Consider the following 20,215-nt stretch of genomic DNA (forward strand, 5'->3'; position numbering starts at 1 on the left):
AGATGGGGCCCAGCCGGGCCGGCGATGTCTCCCGCGTGGCGGTTAGTGCGATGCTGGCCAGGGCGATCGGTACGCTCTAGTGCTGCGATTGCAGGGATGTTGATCTTCGATTGAAGTATGTGTTTGTGCATTCAGTATAACGGGGTTTTGTTGTTTAGATATCACTGCAACCTGGCTTGGTTCCGTTTCGGGTATAGATGAAGATTGGATCAGTCCGCTTATTCGAGTTAGAGGGGTGAGTGTGCAACGTGTTTTGCCTTTACCCTGCGGATTCGTTCAAAACGTGGGATGCGTTAGTCGATGTACCATGTTGCTCGGATCATGAAGCACTGTTATATGTATATCGCGATTGACTCGCTTTGACACCTTTAATCTCGGAACCTAGGATATCGTATGCCATATTCAACTGCGGTTCAGAAGAAAAAAGAAGAGAAAGTATGAAACAGCTCCTAACTACCTCTGGTCGCTCATCTACCCACGTGCCTCGCGACCAACCTAAGAATAACAAACAGTTGTGGAACGATCGCAGGAGCCCAAGAAGGGATATAAAAACGAAAGCAGGGTATTTAATTCCCGGGACCTATAACCACCAACCCGCACACCGCTGGTCAACCCATTCTCCTTGATCAAACAAAAGAGCAAATTCGCTCGCCTTCCCCAAACGCGTAAACTCCAGAAAATCAGAACCCTAGGACAAGCAGGTGAACTCGGACCTGGTATAAAATAGAGCCAGGGGGTACTGTGCAGCGATCACCATCCTAGAAGAACAACCCAAGAGACAACCCCGAAGTCATGCAATGCAACTCAGTCCGTGTGCGTGGACGACGGCTGAGGGTTTTGCGGAACCGACCGCGACTAATAAACTAAAGACATATCTTCTGAATGAAGGAGGTTTATTCGATATCTTCGATGTCACGGTGGCGGGCCAGGACGTGTCTCTTGTATTCTTCTTGGTTGGTGTCCCAGAGTTCGGCGGCCTGGGCGTTGAGGGGGCTCGCGCTATGGGATCATGTGTTAGCATCTTGGTGTTTTGATCGGATAGAACATGGGCTCGGTCATACTTGTTGGGTTCGCCCAGGAGACTCTGCAAGCTGAGGAGCACGCTCTGGACGTTGTACACAGCACTCCACTTGTCTTTCAGGATATCGAGGCAGATACGCCCGGAGAAGTCGACGTTGGGGTGGTAGATGGGGGTCTTGAAGAGAACGGTAGGAGGAGCATAGGGGTAGTTGCTCGGGAAGGCGAACGAGAGTCGGAAAGTCAGTCCTTCGTAGGGCGTTTCGTTGGGACCGCTGATGGTGGCGGTCCAGGAAAGAAGGTTGCCATCGGCGTCAGGGAAGGCGGAGATGCCCGGAGAGGGGGAGAGCATGAGTTGCATCAGCTCAGCTTGAAGACTGTAAAGCAGTGGGAGGGTTAGTATCTGATCGGCTTCCGAGAATCGACGGGTTCGTTTCAAATTGTAGTGACGGACCGTTTGGTGACGCTCTGGATGTCACTTCTTTGTGCTGCTGAGCCGAGCTTGGACGTCTCGTGAGCGTCAGGAGCGGAGTTCTGGGTGTCTTCCATGGTGTAGTCCATCGTGAGAGGAGGGACTGTGAGAGAGGGTAGCGAGAAAAAGTCGAAGTAATGAGATGACTAGTGGTGCAAGGAGAGATTCCGGAAGAATGCCAGTGATCGAGACTCGAGTAGCAAGGATGAACAAGAGGTAGAGAGAGATCGAGTTAAGGTGTAGGTTGCAGGTTGTTTGGTGCCAGGTATGAGAGCGTAACCGAAAGCAGCGCGACTGTTGGCCGGAGAGAAACCGGATCGACCCACTACGAGAACCCCAGAAATGATCGGAATCAGAACCTTGGACAACGGGGGGCTGCAGCAGAAGTATGTAAGTCTGGTGTTCAGCAGTAGTGTAGATCTTTTTTCAAAGATGAGCAACAGAGAAAGTAGTTCAGTAGTCAAAGAGAAAGAAAAAAGACCCAAGTGGGTAGAAGACCTTGGGATCTCGAGTGTTGGATTTATTGGGATTAGTCTTTTTTGTTTACGCCCTCATCCGCCGGGCAACGCAACCGTTGATTGACCATGATTATGCCATTGATGATCCACCTACATCCGCATCTGATCCTCTCCATCTGACTCGCTCATTTGACAGCCATGCGATCATTCCGACTCTCGACAATTTTTATTCCTCTTCTTAGTATCATCCGGTGTTATTCCTGGGTGATTACTCGGTCTCAGCATGAAGAAAGGGTCCTGCTGTATTGTCAGAAAGGGAACATCTGATGTGACCGCCAGCCATCTGTCTTGGCCGGCGGACAAAGAAAATGTCAGGCAGAATAACGACGGCGGCTGGGCGGTCAAGCTAGTGAAGAGTGGACCGAGTCCCTCGTTTTGGATACTAGATTGAGACTGACTTGTCCATCCATGTACTACAGCGCCTGTTTTCAATCATACAAATCTACCAATGTAGCCTGCTTGGAGGTGTCTTATCTCGATACTGCAAAATCATTGAAGAGTCTCATCCAGTTGTGATTAGTTGTCTTGGCCACTGAAATGTAGTGGAATTCCTGGCTGGTCACATTGTTCCCACAGTGCTTGCTCAGCTTCATACTCATCATCGTATCTCGCGATGGCAGACTCCAGTGCCTCGTACCAATCTGGCCTGTTAACCATGCCGTAGTGTGCTTTGGTATATACCCAGTACTCCGGATACCAGCCACCAGATTGCCAGTCAATGATTGCAGCGACTTTTCCGTTCTTCACAATGATATTTCGAGGACAGAGGTCAGCGTGAGTGACAGTGAGTGACCTCTTGGCCGAAAGTCTGCGTGCATGTCTCAATAGGTATATATCGCCGAAGGAAAGAATGAAACTCTGCATGATCGCTGAATGGGTCAAAAGTAGAAAAGCCCACATGATAGTCAAGACATGGTTCGAGAGTCGCAGAGCCAACAAACTCTCTCTGTGGTGGCTCTAAGCTTCGGAGCTGGTTGACGTAGCCTGCAATTTCCGTAATGATGTCTTTCTGCTGGTCTTCCGACAGATTGCCGCAGAACCAAGCTGCTTGCAGGCTCATTCCACGGATGTATTCCAGTTCAATGTAGAGGCCATGTTGATGCTCTCTTTTGATCAGAAAATGGTGATTAAAGCTTCCAGGACATGTCCAGATGTCCCTAACCTGAAGTTCTGCGAATTTGCTACCTCCACTGGTCAAAGGTGATGCAATCCGACGCAACTCTCAGGTGGAATAACCTTGATGAGTATTAAGGTTCTTTCAGCTACATAACCTACCCAGTTTCTACCGCAGGTTTTAATTGACCCGTTGCCGACTACTGTCATGGCCTGGATGACGTGACCCTACTCAACTTGTTCGTCACTCAGCCGCCAGCGGCATGCTCGCCAACGGATCGATATTAATGCTGGCTATTTCTTGGTGAAGTACACTGAAAACAGGGGGCAATGCTGTCGAACACAAGCGCCCTGATATGGAGCTGAGAAGCAATTTGTTCCGTCACCTTTCGCAAATGATATTGAGCCTCACTCGGATCCCCTTGCCAAACCCTGGTCGAGGTGATACAAAGCGAGTGAGTTATGGCTACTCAAGCTTTGGCAGCTAGATGGAGGGAAGTCTAGGGAGGTGACTGGGCGCTTGGGGAGCATGCACGCCTAGCCCGGTCTGGATGCAACTGCAGCTGTCACTGTTATCTAAGTTGAGGATAAACCAATACCAGATTTTCTCATGTAAGTATAACTGTATACCAATAACTAAAGAGATTGATATTGATAACTTGCCTCTCTCGAGGGAAAAAAAGCCAACCTGCAAACTTCTACAATCAGGTCTATAACTGGTGGCGGGCCGCGCTTTTTTCCCCTTAGAAAAGAGCATGCATTCTGCAACTTTAAGTAGTAACTCCGACTAGTGTATCAAGGCTGCCGTGGGCCATCCCGAACGGAAAAAACCAATCTTCTCCTCATCAAAACATCCCAGACAATCTGTCAATCTTTGTTCAGCCATGAATCGCCGGGATGGATGCCTGCGACCGGCAGCCTGTCAACAGACTTCCTAATGAGGATAAAGTGGCTTTCGCGTGCCGGAGCTGCGCGCGTTTCTCTCCAGCTTCCATCTCCGCATCGCTCGCCCTTGCGTGGTTACTCACCACTCTGTGCATGAACCCGGCCGCAAGCCGACAATTTCCGGACAGATCTTTCGAGCTTACAGCTCCTCCCATCTGACCTGTCTTACTCAAATCGGATTTAGCTGGGGGTAGGGGAAAACTGGGTTTATTCGCTACGATGCATCACTCGCAATTAGCCCCGCTGCCGAATGACTTGCCTTTCCGAATAGTCTCCAAGACGATCGGCCAGGGTGCCTATGCCTGGTTTGTTCTTGAATTTCTATGAATTCATTGCCCTGTGTAGGCCTATGCTAACGATTGTCTGGGTTCTCATAGCATCAAAAAAGCTGTCCCTTCCTACACAGATAGCCCGGTCTTCGCCGTCAAGTTCATTCACAAGGAATATGCCGCTCGCCATGGCAAAGTCAGCGCGCGACAACTACAGATGGAGGCAACGGTACACAAACATATCGGCGATCACAACAACATCATCTCCTTCTTTCAGACCGGTGAGGACGATGTGTGGCGTTGGGTTGCGATGGAATTGGCCGAGGGTGGCGACCTCTTCGACAAAATTGAAGCCGACGAGGGCGTGGGCGAGGACATCGCGCACGTCTACTTCTCCCAGCTCATAAGCGCGGTCGGCTACATGCATTCCAAAGGGGTGGGACACAGGGACATTAAGCCGGAGAACATGCTTCTGGCTGCGGATGGCAATCTCAAAATCGCCGACTTTGGGCTGGCCACATTATTCGAGTACAAGGGCGTGACCAAGCTCTCGACTACCTTCTGTGGCAGTCCGCCATATATCGCACCAGAAGTGATCTCGTGCAGTAGCCGGAGTCAAGTCAAGGGTACGGGCTACCGACCGGACCTGGTGGATATCTGGTCGTGTGGTATTGTCTTGTTCGTCCTCCTGGCTGGCAACACACCCTGGGATAGCCCGACGGAAACGAGCTATGAGTACCAAGAATACCTGGCCACCAACGGGCGCACGACCGACGAGCTCTGGCAGCAGTTGCCGCCAGCGACGCTTTCACTTCTTCGCGGCATGCTGAACGTGGACCCTGCTTGCCGATTCTCCCTCGAGGACGTCCGAAGACACCCCTGGTACACACGGCCGAACAAATACCTGTCGCGCAAAGGCACTCTCCGAGACACCATCAACATGGCGACGACGATGTTCGAATCGCTCCACATCGACTTCTCGCTAGACCCCTTCGCCCGGCCGCACGGCGGCGGGAGCCAGGGCCTCGAGCGGACCGACCTAGATATGGGCGACGGATTCGACGTCGACGAGCGGATCTCATCCACCCAGCCAGAAATGCCAAGAGGCGACATGCTCGTGGACTGGGACACCCCGCAAGCAGCCGACGCATTCTCCTCGACCCAGCCCATGGGCCGACCGCTATTCGCTGACGACACCCTACTCCTGAACCACCTGGAAGACGAGCCCTCGATGTCGCAATTCTCGCCACACCCCTCCGTGCCCCTGAGTCGAACACAAAAAGCCCAACGCTTCCGGGACATCGTGCCCGCGCGCCCCATGACGCGCTTCTTCTCGACATGGGAGCTCAAAATCCTGGTCCCCCTAATATGCGAGGCGCTGCATCGTCTCGGGGTTCCCGTGCCCGCCGTGCCCGCCGTGTCTGCTGGCGACTCCTCCGCGACGCTGCGCATCATCACGCGCGACGGCCGCATGTGCACGCTGCAGGGTAAGGTGCTGATCGAGTGCGTGGCCGAGGGCCTCTTCGAGATCGAGTTCATGAAGGTCAAGGGCGACCCGGTCGAGTGGCGGCGCTTCTTCAAGAAGGTGGCCGTGCTCTGCAAGGATGCAGTGTACAAGCCTGATACCTAAACAAACAAAGGAGGGCTGGTCCATTTGTGTAGGTGAGGCTGTTGGACTCCCTCAACCGGCTTTCTTTGCTTTGTCCTGCAGTGTGCTTCTGGTTATGCTCTAATGGCTTAATAATGTACGAATTAATGTAATAATGATGAGATCGGGATTGGGGATTACGGAAAATCAGAAGAATTATGCGATCAAGTATCGTGCTTGTTACTGTGAGCTTCTCTCGGGCAATCTTTTTGTAGTTTGTCGGTAGGAGAATGACCGAGTCCTGAGTCGTGGACTCGCTGTACGAATCCTCCTAGGTGTGGGGGAGCTCTGTCTCGCGCAGGTGTGTGGATGAGTTTGGACTCTCGGAGTTCCCTCTTCCAACCAGAGCCATTGTCTCGTGAGAATAAGGGTCGTGTAGGTAGACCCTCCAGTTTCTGCCGAGCCGAATCTCGAGGGTAAATATCCCGGAGAAATCGAGTGCACAAGAATTAGAGGCAGTCACGCTGAGCAGGCTCATTACAAGCCCTATTCTTCCCACCTGGAACCTTACATGTAAAAGAGAGCATAGAAGAAAGAAACATAGGAGGAAATAAAAGCAATTCTTTCTATCAACTCGGCAAACGAGAAATGCGGTAGGTACGAGTCTAACAACAAAAGCAGATGCGAGAAGCAGAAAAATCACCCGGAGGCTAAATCGCTGGAACCCGAGAAACAGGAGTGAAGCAGATAGAGACAGATCGTTGATGGTATCAAACATGTTATCTAAGTGATTCAAATTATCATCGTCAAAAGAAAAGTCCTGATCTAAAGGCCAAGGCCCCCCATGCGTCGGACCTCATCGGCCTGTCTCTCTAGCGCCTTGCGCATCATGCCGGCGTATTCGTGCTCACGCCGGCGCAGCTCTCGTCGTTTGGCTCGGAGTTCTTCGCGAGCGGTATCGTCTAATTCCATGTCCATTGAGGCGTCGTCGTCCTCGTCGTCCTCGTCCAGGCCGGCGTCAGGGCTGGCAGAGGTGAATCGGACTCGGCCGATGTGTTCGCCTGTCCAGACGAGGAGCTCATCGCCTGTCAGGCTTCCGCCGGTGGGGAGGATCTTGCGAGCGACTTCGCCTTCGCTGTGGGAGCGGGATAAGTTGCCCCATAGACCGGTGGGGTGGTCGGTCTCGCCGTTTGCTGCGCGAGGGTGATGCGCGGTGTCGTCAGGCTGTTGTTGGTGATGGTGTGAGGTAGTTGCCCGATGATGATGATGGTGATGATGATGGGGGTGTTGGTAGGTGTTGATGTTGAGGCGGCGGACTTCGGACCTCCCGTCGCGTTCTACCCATTTGATATTGCCATCGCCATCTGAATAGACGATACGGGTGCCGTGGGACTCGACAGATAGCACTTTGGATCTGGCGACACTCTGCCGGTTTTGATACATCGTCGATACGACGGACGAGCATCCGGACGAGCAGTTCATGTCGCTGGCGTTGGACGGCGCGAGATTGTACAATTCAAGGGACCCTCTGCCTTTATAGTCGCCACAAGCTACCAGCTTGTGTGAAGATGGAAAGCTGGAGTCGGAGATGGGGAATCGTGGCGCAGGAACAGCGGCTAGTCCGCAGAGCTGGCCTCCAGAATGGATTGTGTTCTGCAACCGGGGGAAGAAACGGCGATCATACTGCAGGATGCTAGGGAAGCGACCGGCCAGAAAGATGGAATGTACATGCGGCGCTGGCGGATGCAGAAGTGAAAGGGGCCCTGGCTGGAAGAGTGGTGCATAATCGTCGGTGTTCTGCGAGGGGCCTGGGCTTCTGATACGGTGCGGAGGCCGGCCGTTGGGTTGGAGTTGCAGAAGCGGCGAGTCGGGAGGAGCGTACAGCTGTGACTTGGGCACCAAGGAGACGGTTGGCTCCTCGCAGCGTAGGTTGATGGCTTCTTCCTCCTCGCTCGCTGACAGTCGAGCATCGTAAATGTGCAGACTCAAAGTTGTAGCAAGGGTCAATGGAACAGAGTAATCGGTCTCCTGAGAGAGGGCGAAGACAGACCAAGGGTAGCGTTGTTGAGAGACGACCCGAAGAGTCTCCAAGTCGACCTCGTTCAGAATGTTCCCCACAGCCAGATAAGCCCTTCGACGAATGGAGTCCACGCTCACGCATTCCCCAAGATTAACGTATTCCAGAGACTGTTTGGTCGCGGCGTGATCCCTCCTGCCAGATAGGTTTGTCATCAAGATGCCTGGGGCGCTGACTCCAATCACCTTACCCTTTGTCTCCTGAGAGCCGATCGAGTGCGAGTGGTTGAGGTCCCAGATGCAAACGCTTCCATCGTCCAGAGGTGCAACGACTTTGTTCTCCCTGGCCGAGCTCCAGTCCCGCAGGAGGCCCATCCCCTTCACTTCCCGATACTCCCTCCGTCGTTGACCCTCCACCGTAGTGAACGGACGCTGCATCCAGCTGAGCGAGATGGGCCCATTTCGAGCGATATACTCCGAGTACCAGTTCACATCTTCACCCTCGTAAGACGGGTCCCACTCCGTGGCTGCTCGTGATCGGAGACCAAACGATGGCGCCCGATCGGCTGACAGATTAGTATCCCCCTCACGCCCAGCATGGGGCTGAATGAGGGATCGAAGCGAGGTCTGCCCTAGCGCGCTGAGAGGCGTGGTGGAGTTGGTGACCAGGCTCTCGGAGCCGCCGCCGCGGCCGTTAGCGGGACGAGAAGCTCGCGCGGCGCTCCATGACTCCTCGTAGCAGTGGAGTCTCCAGAGATTATTGTCACGAGCGACCAGGAACAGCCGTTTCGACACGGATTGAAGTTGTACCCGCTCATGTGGGGTGAGATCTAGACGGTGTCATTAGCTTGTTTCGATTATGTTGCCAGATTGTGAGCTATAGACTAGCAGCAGTTGGAGAGAGAATGTGAGAAAGAGGGGTGTTTGTGTGTGGGGTAAAAGAAAGTGTTGGAAGCCTTAGTTAAGGCTAAAGGGGAGGGGGAGGGGGAGGGGAAAGGGACCCAGAAGGCTACCTGCATACAATCGATAATTTCACAGAGGATCTCTACGGGGAGCTTCTCCATGAGTAGTGAGGCAGAAGGAGGAACAACAACAACACCATTGAGGGCGGAGGGGGATTCATCTGGCTTGTGCGACGGGGCGTAAGCAAAGGCCATAATATTATTTGCGTTCTTGGGGGTTGGCGTTCCATTTATTTCTCTCCACAGTCCGCATTCTAGACCCGCGTCACGTGGGAGGTCGTGCAGGAGGAGGTTGTATACTTTTAGTTACTGTATGTATAGACAGACATAGAGAAGATTGTCGACAGATCTACGACATGATACGCGTACTGGCAGATATTTATTACCTGCAAGACACAAATGTCTGTTTCCCTACAATGAAGGCCTAACATTACTTCGCCCGCACCTCCACATCGGTAAGTATCTCTACGATTGGCACAAATAGATCCAGTATCCTCTTGACTGACCGTCCGAAGCGAATATACCTAGCTTCTCTAGAGGCTCGAAATGATGGCAAACGCCAGCCATCCGAAATCCTCTCCTCCCACGATAGTGGCCTGAGGCATCGATAAACAAAGGGATCATCGAAGCAAGCTCCTCCTCCACCATCAACAGCCCCCGGGGGGGGTGTAGTGGTATTAACATTGCAGAGCCCCCGACTCCGCGTCAGGGGAGTGCAGAGTCTGGGTTCGAGTTCCAGTCCCGGTAATTCCTTTCTTTCTTCTCCTGAAGGGCAAAGAGACATCACGGAGGCGTCATGAAGGTGATCTAATTAGGCGATGATGATGCCCTGATGTGTGGTACAGCGTTCACTGCCATCCCGATATCAGCCCATAACGTTGCCAGATAAGCGCTACCACCAGCGGCACGGCTGCTTTTTGAGGAACAAACTGTTCACTGCGTAAGAATATCTGCTCGCAGCATGGATTCACCTTCATTGCATCGTCTTGAGGTTGATGTATACCAGGTGAACTGGAGATCAAACCGGCACCCCATGCCACTTCAATCAAAAATACAGAGATGCAGAGGCAATAAGGGTATGAAGTTATTACGGCCAGATCAATAAGAGCCGACGTGGAATCGTCTAGGAGATGCCTGCAGATACTGTTAGAATGTTTTATGCACAATGAGAAGGAAGGACCAGCACTTACTGTACATAGAAAAACGCCTCAACGGTCATCAATATGATTGGTACCGGTGCTAAGAGGTGACCATGATACTTACTTATTTTCCTATCAATTCTGCTATCAAGGAAGATGATGCGACAGGAAGAGAACTCCAATTGCAGCTGAGTAGCAGTAGTCACTACGAAGCTTGGAAATGGCGCCTGCGGCCGTTTTCGGGCCAGGCCTCGGCGAATCACCCGCGCATGACTGACTTCTGACAAACCATTAGTGATCGCCCTCGTCTTCAATCTTTCCCTAGTCTTCTTTGTGTATTTTCTGTTGCTGGTAAAAAGATATCCCTGTGCAAACCCACCTAGCCTTATACAGAATTCCTGAAGATCATTAATTAACGCATCGAGGATACATCCAGAAGACGAAAACATCTCGATTTATCTGCCTCGACCCTCCATTTGCCTTCTCCGAACCCGAGCTTCCGTAAGTCCGCCCCGCGCTTTACATCCGGCCGAGATAGAGTCATACGGCTTGTGATCGAGTGTTCACTTCCCCATTGCGACACTTATAAACACTCAATTGGACCCAATACCTTATATATTCGCCTTACCGCGCACAAACGCATCATCCATCCCGTTTGCAATCCGCAGAAGCCCCCCCTATCTTCGAATCTCGTTTCGCCACAGTTGCCCCGCGTCGAATCCCGCATAGAGGGGCAGATCCAAACACCCTCACTCAAGCGACCCAATTATACAACTAGCCATGGCGTCGCCTTCGGACTCCAGCCTGAAGTTCGATTCTATCGAAGACACTCTCGCTGCTTTTAGTGAGTCTCTCACCATTGCCTGGAAACTCTCCCACCACCTGCGCGCGCCCTAGGGCGTCTTCTGCCGCCATTGTGTGCAATTTCACCACGAAGAGACTAATCACGCATTTGCGCCCTACAGAGAAGGGTGAATTTATTATCGTACTCGACTCCCAAGATCGCGAAAATGAAGGCGACCTGATCATTGCCGCTGAGGCCATCACCGACGCCCAGATGGCCTTCCTAGTGCGGTACACGAGGTGAGAACTAATCTTCTGCCCGTCTCTCTCTCCTCGCCGCGGCACCATGCCCCTGAAACCGCAGATCAACGCGTTGAATACCCTGAAGAAGAATTCCAGCTAATCTGAAACTCCCTCTTTCATATCAGTGGACTCATCTGCGCCCCCATCACCCCCGAAATCGCCCAACGTCTCGCGCTTCCCCAGATGGTGCTCGAAAACGCAGACCCCAAGGGCACCGCCTACACGGTCTCAATCGACTCGAGCGACCCCTCCGTCACGACCGGTATCTCCGCTCAGGACCGCGCCCTGGCCTGCCGCACGCTCGCCTCTCCCACAGCCCGCGTCGACGACTTCCGACGTCCAGGCCACATCATCCCCCTGCAGGCCCGCAGCGGCGGCGTCCGCGAGCGGAAAGGTCACACGGAGGCGGCGGTGGAGTTCTGTCGACTGACGGGCAAGGTCCAGGCGGGTGTGATCGCGGAGCTGGTCGAGGACGGCGAGCTGGTCGACGGGGTGCCCGAGATCCGTGGCAACAACGGCATGATGCGCCGCGACGGGTGTCTGCGCTTCGGTAAGAAGTGGGGGATCAAGGTCTGCACGATCGAGGATCTGGTCGAGTATGTGGAGAAGACGGAAGGTGGTGTCACGACGAATGGGAATCAATGAACATGATGCGCGCAAAAGAAAGAGGTAGATCGTTGTGGTTTGCTTTTCCCCTTCATCTACTGTATAAACGTCTCCCTTTATGAGTGGGATTTCTCCCTGTTCGCTATGTACATCTGGATCAGGCTCTTTGGATTTGTTCGTTTATTGCATCTTGCGCGGCTTGGGTGCTTTTTTTCTGCGAAAGGGTTGACAAAAGATGTGGGAAAAAGGGAAAAATAGATTCTTGTCTTTACGGCTGATATACCTATATTCATGGGGATTCGAGGCTTATTCTTAGGAAAAGAAAACTAATACACGCATCCGCTCTATCATTCATAAATTTGTTTAGATTGTTTGGGTATCGATTTTGCTTGTATAGTACACATGTAAAGGCGATAGCAACCGCCAGACGATGAATTTGACCAAACGTAGATGAGAGTTAGTCGACAATTGCGAAGAAATCGAGGTATATCCTTTCCTGCGTCTAATAATCCCCTCCCCAACCAACGCCAATTTAATGCGAAGCGCGATAGCAAAAAAGAAAGAGATAGAAAATGGCGTACCTTGGCCTGAGTTTGGGAGCGTTCTCTTAAGGATCAAGTAAGCGCACGAGGACGGATCACCCAAGCAGCAAAAACCCAAACCCCATCATCTAATTTGGCCCTCTTACCGCTTCAGGTGAGAATAATCCCGGAGGACCCCCATCATGTGGGTATTGGTAGTCTTCCCGCTGCGGCGAGGCTTCTTGACCTTCTTGTGCTCGAACTTGGGCCGCTGCTTAACGACTTTGTTCTTATTGGTGGGAACGATTCCGGCGCGCTCCAGCTCCTCCTTGACGGTCTGCTGATCCGGAATCTTGATCTTCTCCCAGATCTGCCGGAACTCGTCGTCGAAGTGCTGGATCAGCGAAGGATCGTTGGCCCAGACCATCTTAGCGTGGTCGTCCTTCTTGTTGCGCGTCACGAGGAGCTTCCCTTCCTTCTCGAGCTCGTTGATCGTATCCTCTACGTTCGGCCACCCTTCCCGGAGCTCGCGAACGCTCATTCCCGCACCCGTCGACTGCGCCTGAAGCTTCTTGAGGAGCTGCTCCGCGGTGCGGATGTTGTGCGGCGGCCGGAAGCTGAAGGTGCCCTCGCCGTTGGCGCCGCTGGGGTCGTACTGCACCTTCTCGTGCACCTGGAGAATGCTCCGCAGGGCTTGGACGTAGCCTTGGTCGTTGGCGCGGTGCTGTAGAGAGAGGTACGAGACGATGTCGGCGAACCTGAGCGGCACACCCTTCGATTTCATGTGCTCGATCGCGAAGACGACCTGCGTCATGATATCCTTGCCCGTGCCGGTGTTGGCCGGCTGTGAGTACACGATGTCCGCATCGTGGCGCTTGCGGTCCCCGCCGCTGGGCGTCGGAGTAGATGTGGACGACGGAAGCTGGGAGCTGCTTGCGGAGGGCGAAGCGTTGTTATTATGGATGAAGCGTCTCTGCTGTCCAAGTTTACTCGCGGAGTCGATGACACTGGCGTTGAAGCTCTTAAGCTGTTGCTGGAGGTAGGACATTTTGGCGAATACGAAGGCGAACAATGTAGATTCAGGGCCGGCGAGATGCAGAAGCGAAATGAGTGAGACAAGGGTCGCCTACGCAGGTCCGGGGGTTCCTAAGGTGGGGAGGCGAACAAGGACGAGGCAAAGCCTCTCTCTTTGTGAGGGAGCACAAAGGAGCTCTGTTTGAAAGGTAGCACTAAATCATAGAAGCACGTAAGGAATTCAATCGGCCACGAGGACAGGTCTCCGTCTGCCGCGAAAGCGCGTGGTCGAAAGCACAAGATGAAAGAACAGAGGTGAAGTGGGAGTGGCCGTCATCTGGCGGATCTAGAGGTTCAACATTGCAGGTTGCAGCCTTGCGGCCGCTCAGGCACCAGCAGAGCACGTGATCGCGGCCGGATGCGCGCTATTCCGCTTTAGGAGCTCCGCCCAAAGCTAATGCGTAACTTACCGTCTTGACCAAGTCGGTCGGTCGCTCATTCAATCATCTCAGCTATCGCGCGACGGGGGCATCGTCTTCATTTCAGTCTTCTCCTGTCAAGCCCCTTCACTCTTTTTCTCTGTGTCACTCCGCCCCTCATGACATAGGGTGTCATTTGGGGTGCTGTGCGCAACTTGTTTCAGACGGTTCCTTCCACGCGCAGTTGAGCCTGGCCGACGTAGCTCTGGCTACTACATCACCTTCCACTCTATTCACACATCACATTGTGTCTTGACGATACTTACTTGCCTTTGATATTACTTGTTAACGGCTTGCTTGCTGCAAGCACTTGGCAGCAGCCATGGCTACAGCAACAATTGAACTGCCGTTCATATCGGCCCATTACTCCATCGCCGAGTCGACTTTGACAACTCTCACCCAAGCGCCCACTGTCGAATTAGTCAACCAGCTCTTAGAGGCCATCTCTAAGAAAGCACGCGAACACGATGAGCTCAAGGCAGATAAAACTCGCTTGGAAGTAGAACTTGACAATGCGGTCCGCAGCAGCGAAAGCAAGGTCAAAGTATTGAAGAACTCTATCGAGAAGGGCCACGCTGAGGTTGAGGAAACAAGGAAGAAGCTCCATGAGTCAGGTCAGAGGGAATTTAAGCCCTTTCACTGATTGCCTGCTGACATGTTACAGAAAACGCTCGTTCGTCCTTGGAATCCGAGATTGCATCACTCAAGTCGTCCTCCACGACCAACGAGTCCGAAGTGAGCACATTGAAATCCCGCATCGCATCCCTGGAAGCATCGAACCGTGATACCATGGCTTTGCTTGAATCGAAGTCGACAGCATACGACAAGCTCGCCGAGGAGCTATCCGCGCAACACAAGAAGGCTGTCGAATTGAGACGGGAACTATCTACCGCCGAACAGAACCTTCAGGCTGCCAACTCTGCATCTGCCAGTGCCAAGTTCCGTGAACAGAGCCTTCAGCAGGACTTGGACCTGACTAAGAAGAGCAATGAATGGTTGGACACGGAGCTGAAGACGAAGTCTGCCGAATACTTGAAGTTCCGCAAGGAGAAGAGCGCCCGAATCTCGGAGCTTCAGCGGGAGAACGAGGAGGCTAGCGCTACTGTTGATTCCTTAAGACGCAGTGAAAATGCTTTGAAGAGTCGCTTGGACGAGGTCGAACAGCGTTATGAGGAGTCCCTTTCGAGCATCCAGCAACTGAAGGAGGAGGCGATACAAGCGAATGAGTCGTTCAGGATTGAATTGGATAGCACGAACAGGTTGGCGGAACTGCAACGTAATTCATCCGAGACCTCGAAGCAGCGCGTGCAGGAGCTTCAAGTGGCTCTGGAAAAGGCCAAGGACGATGCCGCCGAAGAGATCTCCAGACTTCGTGTTGAGATTGAGACTGAGCATGCCGACAAGGAAGCTGCTGAACGTCGGATTGCGGAGCTTGAGCAGACTGTCAGCCAACTCGAGTCGGATGGTCGGGCTGGAAGGTCCATGAGCCCGGCTCTCAACGGAGGAATGCCCACCACGCCCATTCGCTCAGGTACACCTGTCGGAACCTTCTCTCCGAGAGCTTCGAGGACCAAGGGCGGACTTACAATCACACAACTGTACACTGAATACGACAAGATGCGGACGTTGCTGGCTACAGAGCAGAGATCTAACCAAGAACTCCGGTCGACGCTAGATGAAATGGTTCAAGATCTGGAGGCCAGTAAGCCCGAAATCGATGAGCTGCGGGCCGACCATGCCAGGCTGGAGAACGCTGTGGTGGAGATGTCTAACATCCTCGAAGTTGCTGGAAAGGAGAGAGACGACGCGACAAAGGAGGCGCGCAAATGGCAAGGACAGGTGGAGGGGCTGGCCCGTGAGGGTGACATTCTACGACAGCAGCTTAGAGACCTGAGTTCGCAGGTGAAGCTCCTAGTGATGGAGAACGCCCTTCTCAAGGAGGGCGAGGAGAGTTACGACAGGGAAGAGCTCGAGAAGATTGCTCGTAAGGAGATTGATGACGCGTCCGAAGATCTCAACCCAACCGGCCGCTTTATCAGTCGCAACCTCATGACGTTCAAGGATCTTCATGAGCTACAGGAACAGAACGTCACGCTTCGCCGTATGCTGAGAGAACTGGGCGATAAGATGGAGGGCGCAGAGGCCCGCGAGCAGGATGTTATCCGTCAACAAGAGCAAGAGGAGTTGAAGGAGCTAAGGATTCGTGTGCAGACTTACCGCGACGAAATCTCCAACCTTGTTGCTCAGACGAAGAGCTATGTGAAGGAGAGAGACACTTTCCGGAGCATGCTAACTCGTCGCCGCCAAACTGTCGGCGATGCTTCCGTCTTCTCTCAGTCTCTGCCGCTGGGAGCAGCTCCTGTTGCATCGGACGAGCAGAACAAGGACGTCCCCGACTATGCGGAATTGCTACGTAAGGTGCAAGCTCACTTCGACAACTTCCGGGAAGAATCCGCCACCGACCACGCCGCTCTGAAACAACAGGTCAATGAGCTTTCGCGCAAGAATAGTGAATTGATGAGCGAAATCAGCCGTTCCAGCAGTCAGCTGGGTGCTGCTACGCAAAGAGCGGAGCTTCTCCAGAGCAATTTCAATATGCTAAAGAGTGAAAATGCCGAGTTGCAGAAACGATACGCTACTTTGCTGGAGAATGCCAACAGACAAGATCTTAGAACCCAACAAGCTGCCGAAGACCTTGTCGAAACCAAGGGACTGGTGGAAAGCCTTCAGCGTGAAAACGCGAACCTCAAGGCAGAGAAGGACCTTTGGAAGAGTATCGAGAAGCGTCTGATCGAGGACAATGAAACTTTGAGAAACGAGAGGAGTCGCCTGGATTCATTGAACGCAAACCTGCAGACCATTCTGAACGAGCGCGAGCATACAGACTCTGAAAGCCGCCGCAGGCTACAGCAAAGCGTCGAGTCGTTGGAGTCAGAACTGCAGTCTACCAAGCGTAAACTGAATGATGAGGTTGAGGAGTCGAAGAAGGCCACTTTGCGCAGAGAGTACGAGCATGAGCAGAGTCAGAAGCGGATTGATGACTTGGTGACAAGCTTGGGCTCGGTTCGCGAGGAGTTGATCGCCACCAAGACAACCAGAGATCACTTGCAGGCTAGAGTGGATGAGCTGACTGTTGAGCTTCGCAGTGCCGAAGAGCGCCTCCAAGTCGTGCAATCTAGACCTAGCGTCTCTGCTGCTGCGCCGGCTGAAGCGCCCGAGACCGAGGAAGGCCAGGAGTCTGGCTTGACTCGCGAGCAAGAACTTAGCATCGAGGTGTCCGAGCTCAAGCGTGACTTAGACTTGGCTAAGAACGAGCTTCAACATGCTGAAGAGCGGGTTGAAGACTACAAGGCAATCAGCCAGCAGAGCGAGGAACGCTTGCAATCTGTCACGGAGACACAGGAAGAATATCGGGAGGAAACGGAGCGTCTTATTCAAGAGAAGGACAACAAGATTCAGGATCTCGAAAAGCGTATTGAGGAGATCTCCTCCGAATTGTCCACCACGAACAACGAGCTCACTAAGTTACGTGATGAGCAAGGAGAGGCTGGCCGCCGTTTAGAAGAGCAAAAGGCTGTTTTGGAATCCGAAATTGCCAGGTTGAAGGATGAGAATGAACGCCATAACTCCGCCTTCCAGTATCACAAGGAAGACCTCCGGGCTCAAACCGAAATTGCCCAACATGCGCAACAAAACTACGAAAGCGAACTGGTCAAGCACGCTGAGGCCGCCAAGAATTTGCAGATAGTCCGCTCCGAGGCTAATCAACTCAAGCTGGAAGTGGTCGAGCTGCGGACCCAGGCCGAGACCTTCAAGAAGGATCTCACTCAAAAGGAAGAAAGTTGGAATGAGCTCAAGGAGAGATATGAAGGCGAGCTCGCCGACTTGCAGAAACGTCGGGAGGAGGTTCTTCATCAGAACTCTCTGCTTCATTCGCAGCTTGAGAATATCACGAATCAAATCTCAGCGTTGCAGCGTGACCGGGCGAACATGACTGAGGGTGATGATGATGCTGAGAACTCACCTCCCAACCTTGAGGGTCTCCAGGAAGTGATCAAATTCCTGCGCCGGGAGAAGGAGATCGTTGACGTACAGTATCATCTCTCGACACAAGAAAGCAAACGCCTTCGCCAGCAGCTTGAATACACACAATCCCAGCTCGATGAGGCACGCCTCAAGCTCGAGCAGCAGCGCCGCGCTGCGGCTGACAGCGATCACAACGCTCTGAGCCACAACAAGCTTATGGATACCTTGAATGAGCTGAATCTGTTCCGCGAGAGTAGCGTCACGTTGCGCAACCAGGTCAAGCAGGCAGAAACATCCCTTGCGGAGAAGTCTGCACGTATCGAAGAATTGGTACAGCAGATCGAGCCTCTGGAGACGAAGGTCAGGGAATTGGAGAATGTGGTGGAGACGAAGGACGGCGAATTGAGGCTGTTGCAGGCTGATCGTGATCGCTGGCAGCAACGTACCCAGAATATCCTGCAGAAGTATGACCGTGTTGACCCTGCTGAGATGGAAGGACTCAAGGAAAAGCTTGCGACCCTAGAAAAGGAGCGTGACGAGGCGATCGAGGCTCGTGACAGCCTTCAAACTCAAGCCGCTACCTTCCCTGAGCAGCTCAAACATGCCGAAGATAGAGTTTCAGAATTGCGGAGCAAGCTTACCGAGCAGTTCAAGGCTCGTTCCAAGGAGCTTACTGGCCGCATCAATGCCAAACAGATGGAGGTGAACACGGTCACACAGGAGAAAGAGGTGATTCAAGAGGAGTTGACGAAGACGAAGCAAGAATTAGACGAACTCAAGACAAAGATGGCCGAGAAGCCGGCTGCGGCCGCTCCAGCACCTGAAGCAATGACTGAGGTCAATTCGACCCCGGCATCGCAATTCCCGGCGCCGACAACCCAGGTGGCGGTTGCCACTGACGACGAACGGGTCAAGGCCCTCGAAGAAAAGGTGCAGCGTCTCGAGGCGGCTCTTGCCGAGAAGGATGCCATGTTGGCGGCCAAGGACGCCGAGCACGAGAAGAAGATCAAGGAACGCATTGACAGGATGAAAGAGACGTTGAACAGCAAGCTGGCAGAGACTCGGGCAGCGCATCGCCAGGAAGTGGAGCGACTTAAAGCCAGCCTACAGGCAGCCCCACAAGCACCAGCAACACCCAGCCAGCACCAGGGCGAACAAGTTCCTGCGACTCCCGCGACTCCTGCTGTGGAAGGTGGGCTTCCTGCTGCGTTGACAGATGCTCAAGCCAGGGACCTTGTTGCAAAGAATGAAACCATCAAAACAATCATCCGCAACAACATCCGCGCGCAGGTTGCTAAACAGATGGAAGCTGAAAAGCGCGGCTCCCAGCAGAATTCGGAGGCTGCGGCTGCTTTGCAGCAGAAATTTGACGAGGAGAGAGAAGCCCTGAAGAAGGCTCACGAAGAAGGCATTGAGGAAAAGATCAAAGCTGCTGTGGAGCTGTCCGATAAGAAGTCCCTCGCCAAGCTCAGTATGCTTGACTCTCGGTGCAGGAATTCGCAAGCCAAGCTCGACGTGGTGCAGAAGGCGGCCACCGAAACGCCTCAGAAGCCCGTTGTCGAGGTCTGGGAGATAGCCAAGGTCACCAGGGCACCACCTGCTGCTCAAGCTCAGGTCAAACCTGCACAGGTTGCAGCATCTCCAGCACAGGCACCGTCGCCTGCTCCAGTAGCAGCGCAACCGGCAGCCCCCTCTCCATCCCCGGCGCCGGCAGCGACGCCTGCAGCCAAACCTGCCGCTGCCGCTGCCCCTCCCACCCAGCAGGGCGCCGAGACAGCTTCGGCAAATTCGACAGCTGCCCAGCCCTCAGCTCAAGCTCCGGCTCAGGCTCAGGCTCAGGCTCAACCTGAGGCTACCCCGCAGACAGAGACACCGCAGGCACAAGAAGCCAACGGCATGGCCTCTCAGCAGGGGGCAGCCCCGAACCCATTTGGACAGTCTCAGAACAAGCAACCAGCGTCGCTTCCGAATAAACCTCCAGCCGGTGCTGCCTCTGGTGGTGTACTGAGAGCTCTCCAGTCCGGGCTTCCAGTTGCGCGCGGTGGTAGAACCGGCGGTCGTGGTGGTGGTCAGCAGAATCCATTTGGTCAACAAGGCCAACAAGGCCAGGCCCAGGCTCAAGCTCAACAGCAAGGTCAAGGTCAGCCAAGCCAGCGCGGTTCAGGCTTGCCTCGCGGCCGAGGAGGGCGTGGAGGCCAAGGCCGGGGCGGAAATCAAAACGTGCAGACCGCCAATCTTGGTCAGGGACAGCAAGGCCCGGCCAGTCCTGGCGGTGGTCGGGGCGCATTGAATGCACACGCGCGTCAATTCGTTCCCCAGGGCAACAAGCGAGCTCGGGATGATGGAGGTGCTGACGGAGGAGATGGAGCAGCTGGAAAGAGAATGCGTGGTGGTGGCCACTCTCGGGGTTCTTAAGTGATGTGTTGTATTTGACTTTCCATTCC

At 53.5% G+C, this 20,215-nt stretch overlaps 8 protein-coding genes across 8 annotated transcripts; 3 read left to right on the forward strand and 5 right to left on the reverse strand.

Annotated features, from left to right (window-relative positions):
• Positions 1-711: 711 nt before the first annotated feature.
• BO97DRAFT_253456 (putative ubiquitin conjugating enzyme (UbcK)) lies at positions 712-1,671 on the reverse strand. Its single transcript, XM_025690866.1, has 3 exons — positions 1,472-1,671; positions 1,062-1,394; positions 712-999 (listed from the first exon to the last, which is right to left on the reverse strand). Exons 1-3 carry the CDS (start codon positions 1,576-1,578, stop codon positions 894-896), a joined length of 546 nt encoding a protein of 181 aa, XP_025546572.1. The 5' UTR covers positions 1,579-1,671; the 3' UTR covers positions 712-893.
• A 790-nt stretch (positions 1,672-2,461) lies between these two features.
• On the reverse strand, positions 2,462-3,256 carry BO97DRAFT_253474 (uncharacterized protein). The gene has a single exon (XM_025690867.1). The coding sequence runs from the start codon at positions 2,905-2,907 to the stop codon at positions 2,524-2,526; it is 384 nt and encodes a 127-aa protein (XP_025546573.1). The 5' UTR covers positions 2,908-3,256; the 3' UTR covers positions 2,462-2,523.
• An 887-nt stretch (positions 3,257-4,143) lies between these two features.
• Positions 4,144-5,964, forward strand: BO97DRAFT_400264 (putative serine/threonine protein kinase; the record flags this gene model as incomplete). The annotated part of the gene is made up of 2 exons (XM_025694286.1): positions 4,144-4,370; positions 4,443-5,964. Exons 1-2 carry the CDS (start codon positions 4,285-4,287, stop codon positions 5,962-5,964), a joined length of 1,608 nt encoding a protein of 535 aa, XP_025546574.1. The 5' UTR covers positions 4,144-4,284.
• Positions 5,965-6,572: 608 nt separating this feature from the next.
• Positions 6,573-9,074, reverse strand: BO97DRAFT_378685 (uncharacterized protein). The gene is made up of 2 exons (XM_025693125.1): positions 8,960-9,074; positions 6,573-8,768 (listed from the first exon to the last, which is right to left on the reverse strand). The coding sequence occupies exons 1-2, from the start codon at positions 9,000-9,002 to the stop codon at positions 6,748-6,750; spliced, it is 2,064 nt and encodes a 687-aa protein (XP_025546575.1). The 5' UTR covers positions 9,003-9,074; the 3' UTR covers positions 6,573-6,747.
• A 592-nt stretch (positions 9,075-9,666) lies between these two features.
• On the reverse strand, positions 9,667-10,638 carry BO97DRAFT_253518 (uncharacterized protein). Its single transcript, XM_025690868.1, has 2 exons — positions 10,091-10,638; positions 9,667-10,034 (listed from the first exon to the last, which is right to left on the reverse strand). The coding sequence occupies exons 1-2, from the start codon at positions 10,486-10,488 to the stop codon at positions 9,749-9,751; spliced, it is 684 nt and encodes a 227-aa protein (XP_025546576.1). The 5' UTR covers positions 10,489-10,638; the 3' UTR covers positions 9,667-9,748.
• On the forward strand, positions 10,398-12,067 carry BO97DRAFT_378687 (3,4-dihydroxy-2-butanone-4-phosphate synthase RIB3). The gene is made up of 3 exons (XM_025693126.1): positions 10,398-10,883; positions 11,005-11,122; positions 11,251-12,067. The coding sequence occupies exons 1-3, from the start codon at positions 10,820-10,822 to the stop codon at positions 11,768-11,770; spliced, it is 702 nt and encodes a 233-aa protein (XP_025546577.1). The 5' UTR covers positions 10,398-10,819; the 3' UTR covers positions 11,771-12,067.
• Positions 12,068-12,101: 34 nt separating this feature from the next.
• BO97DRAFT_409070 (transcription factor TFIIE subunit TFA2) lies at positions 12,102-13,593 on the reverse strand. The gene has a single exon (XM_025695986.1). The coding sequence runs from the start codon at positions 13,298-13,300 to the stop codon at positions 12,416-12,418; it is 885 nt and encodes a 294-aa protein (XP_025546578.1). The 5' UTR covers positions 13,301-13,593; the 3' UTR covers positions 12,102-12,415.
• Positions 13,594-13,970: 377 nt separating this feature from the next.
• BO97DRAFT_253560 (putative filament-forming protein (Tpr/p270)) lies at positions 13,971-17,364 on the forward strand. Its single transcript, XM_025690869.1, has 3 exons — positions 13,971-14,359; positions 14,410-16,877; positions 16,957-17,364. The coding sequence occupies exons 1-3, from the start codon at positions 14,068-14,070 to the stop codon at positions 16,990-16,992; spliced, it is 2,796 nt and encodes a 931-aa protein (XP_025546579.1). The 5' UTR covers positions 13,971-14,067; the 3' UTR covers positions 16,993-17,364.
• The last annotated feature ends 2,851 nt before the right edge of the window (positions 17,365-20,215 follow it).

The sequence above is a fragment of the Aspergillus homomorphus genome (assembly GCF_003184865.1).
Source record: "Aspergillus homomorphus CBS 101889 unplaced genomic scaffold BO97scaffold_67, whole genome shotgun sequence".
NCBI classification, from domain to species: domain Eukaryota; kingdom Fungi; phylum Ascomycota; class Eurotiomycetes; order Eurotiales; family Aspergillaceae; genus Aspergillus; species Aspergillus homomorphus.

What these genes read in the sequence shown, in the direction of transcription:
- BO97DRAFT_253560 (XM_025690869.1), top strand. Translation starts at nt 14,068, where the DNA reads ATGGCTACAGCAACAATTGAACTGCCGTTCATATCGGCCCATTACTCC. An exon ending in GAAGAAGCTCCATGAGTCAG is followed by an intron (nt 14,360 to 14,409) that starts GTCAGAGGGAAT and finishes GACATGTTACAG; the next exon opens with AAAACGCTCGTTCGTCCTTG. An exon ending in CTAGAGTGGATGAGCTGACT is followed by an intron (nt 16,878 to 16,956) that starts GTTGAGCTTCGC and finishes CGCCGGCTGAAG; the next exon opens with CGCCCGAGACCGAGGAAGGC.
- BO97DRAFT_378685 (XM_025693125.1), bottom strand. Translation starts at nt 9,002, where the DNA reads ATGGAGAAGCTCCCCGTAGAGATCCTCTGTGAAATTATCGATT. An exon ending in CCTCTGTGAAATTATCGATT is followed by an intron (nt 8,769 to 8,959) that starts GTATGCAGGTAG and finishes GACACCGTCTAG; the next exon opens with ATCTCACCCCACATGAGCGG.
- BO97DRAFT_253518 (XM_025690868.1), bottom strand. Translation starts at nt 10,488, where the DNA reads ATGTTTTCGTCTTCTGGATGTATCCTCGATGCGTTAATTAATGATCTT. An exon ending in GAGGCGTTTTTCTATGTACA is followed by an intron (nt 10,035 to 10,090) that starts GTAAGTGCTGGT and finishes CAGTATCTGCAG; the next exon opens with GCATCTCCTAGACGATTCCA.
- BO97DRAFT_253474 (XM_025690867.1), bottom strand. Translation starts at nt 2,907, where the DNA reads ATGTGGGCTTTTCTACTTTTGACCCATTCAGCGATCATGCAGAGTTTC.
- BO97DRAFT_378687 (XM_025693126.1), top strand. Translation starts at nt 10,820, where the DNA reads ATGGCGTCGCCTTCGGACTCCAGCCTGAAGTTCGATTCTATCGAAGAC. An exon ending in AGACACTCTCGCTGCTTTTA is followed by an intron (nt 10,884 to 11,004) that starts GTGAGTCTCTCA and finishes TGCGCCCTACAG; the next exon opens with AGAAGGGTGAATTTATTATC. An exon ending in TTCCTAGTGCGGTACACGAG is followed by an intron (nt 11,123 to 11,250) that starts GTGAGAACTAAT and finishes CTTTCATATCAG; the next exon opens with TGGACTCATCTGCGCCCCCA.
- BO97DRAFT_253456 (XM_025690866.1), bottom strand. Translation starts at nt 1,578, where the DNA reads ATGGACTACACCATGGAAGACACCCAGAACTCCGCTCCTGACGCTCAC. An exon ending in ATCCAGAGCGTCACCAAACG is followed by an intron (nt 1,395 to 1,471) that starts GTCCGTCACTAC and finishes ACTGCTTTACAG; the next exon opens with TCTTCAAGCTGAGCTGATGC. An exon ending in CTCCTGGGCGAACCCAACAA is followed by an intron (nt 1,000 to 1,061) that starts GTATGACCGAGC and finishes ATGATCCCATAG; the next exon opens with CGCGAGCCCCCTCAACGCCC.
- BO97DRAFT_409070 (XM_025695986.1), bottom strand. Translation starts at nt 13,300, where the DNA reads ATGTCCTACCTCCAGCAACAGCTTAAGAGCTTCAACGCCAGTGTCATC.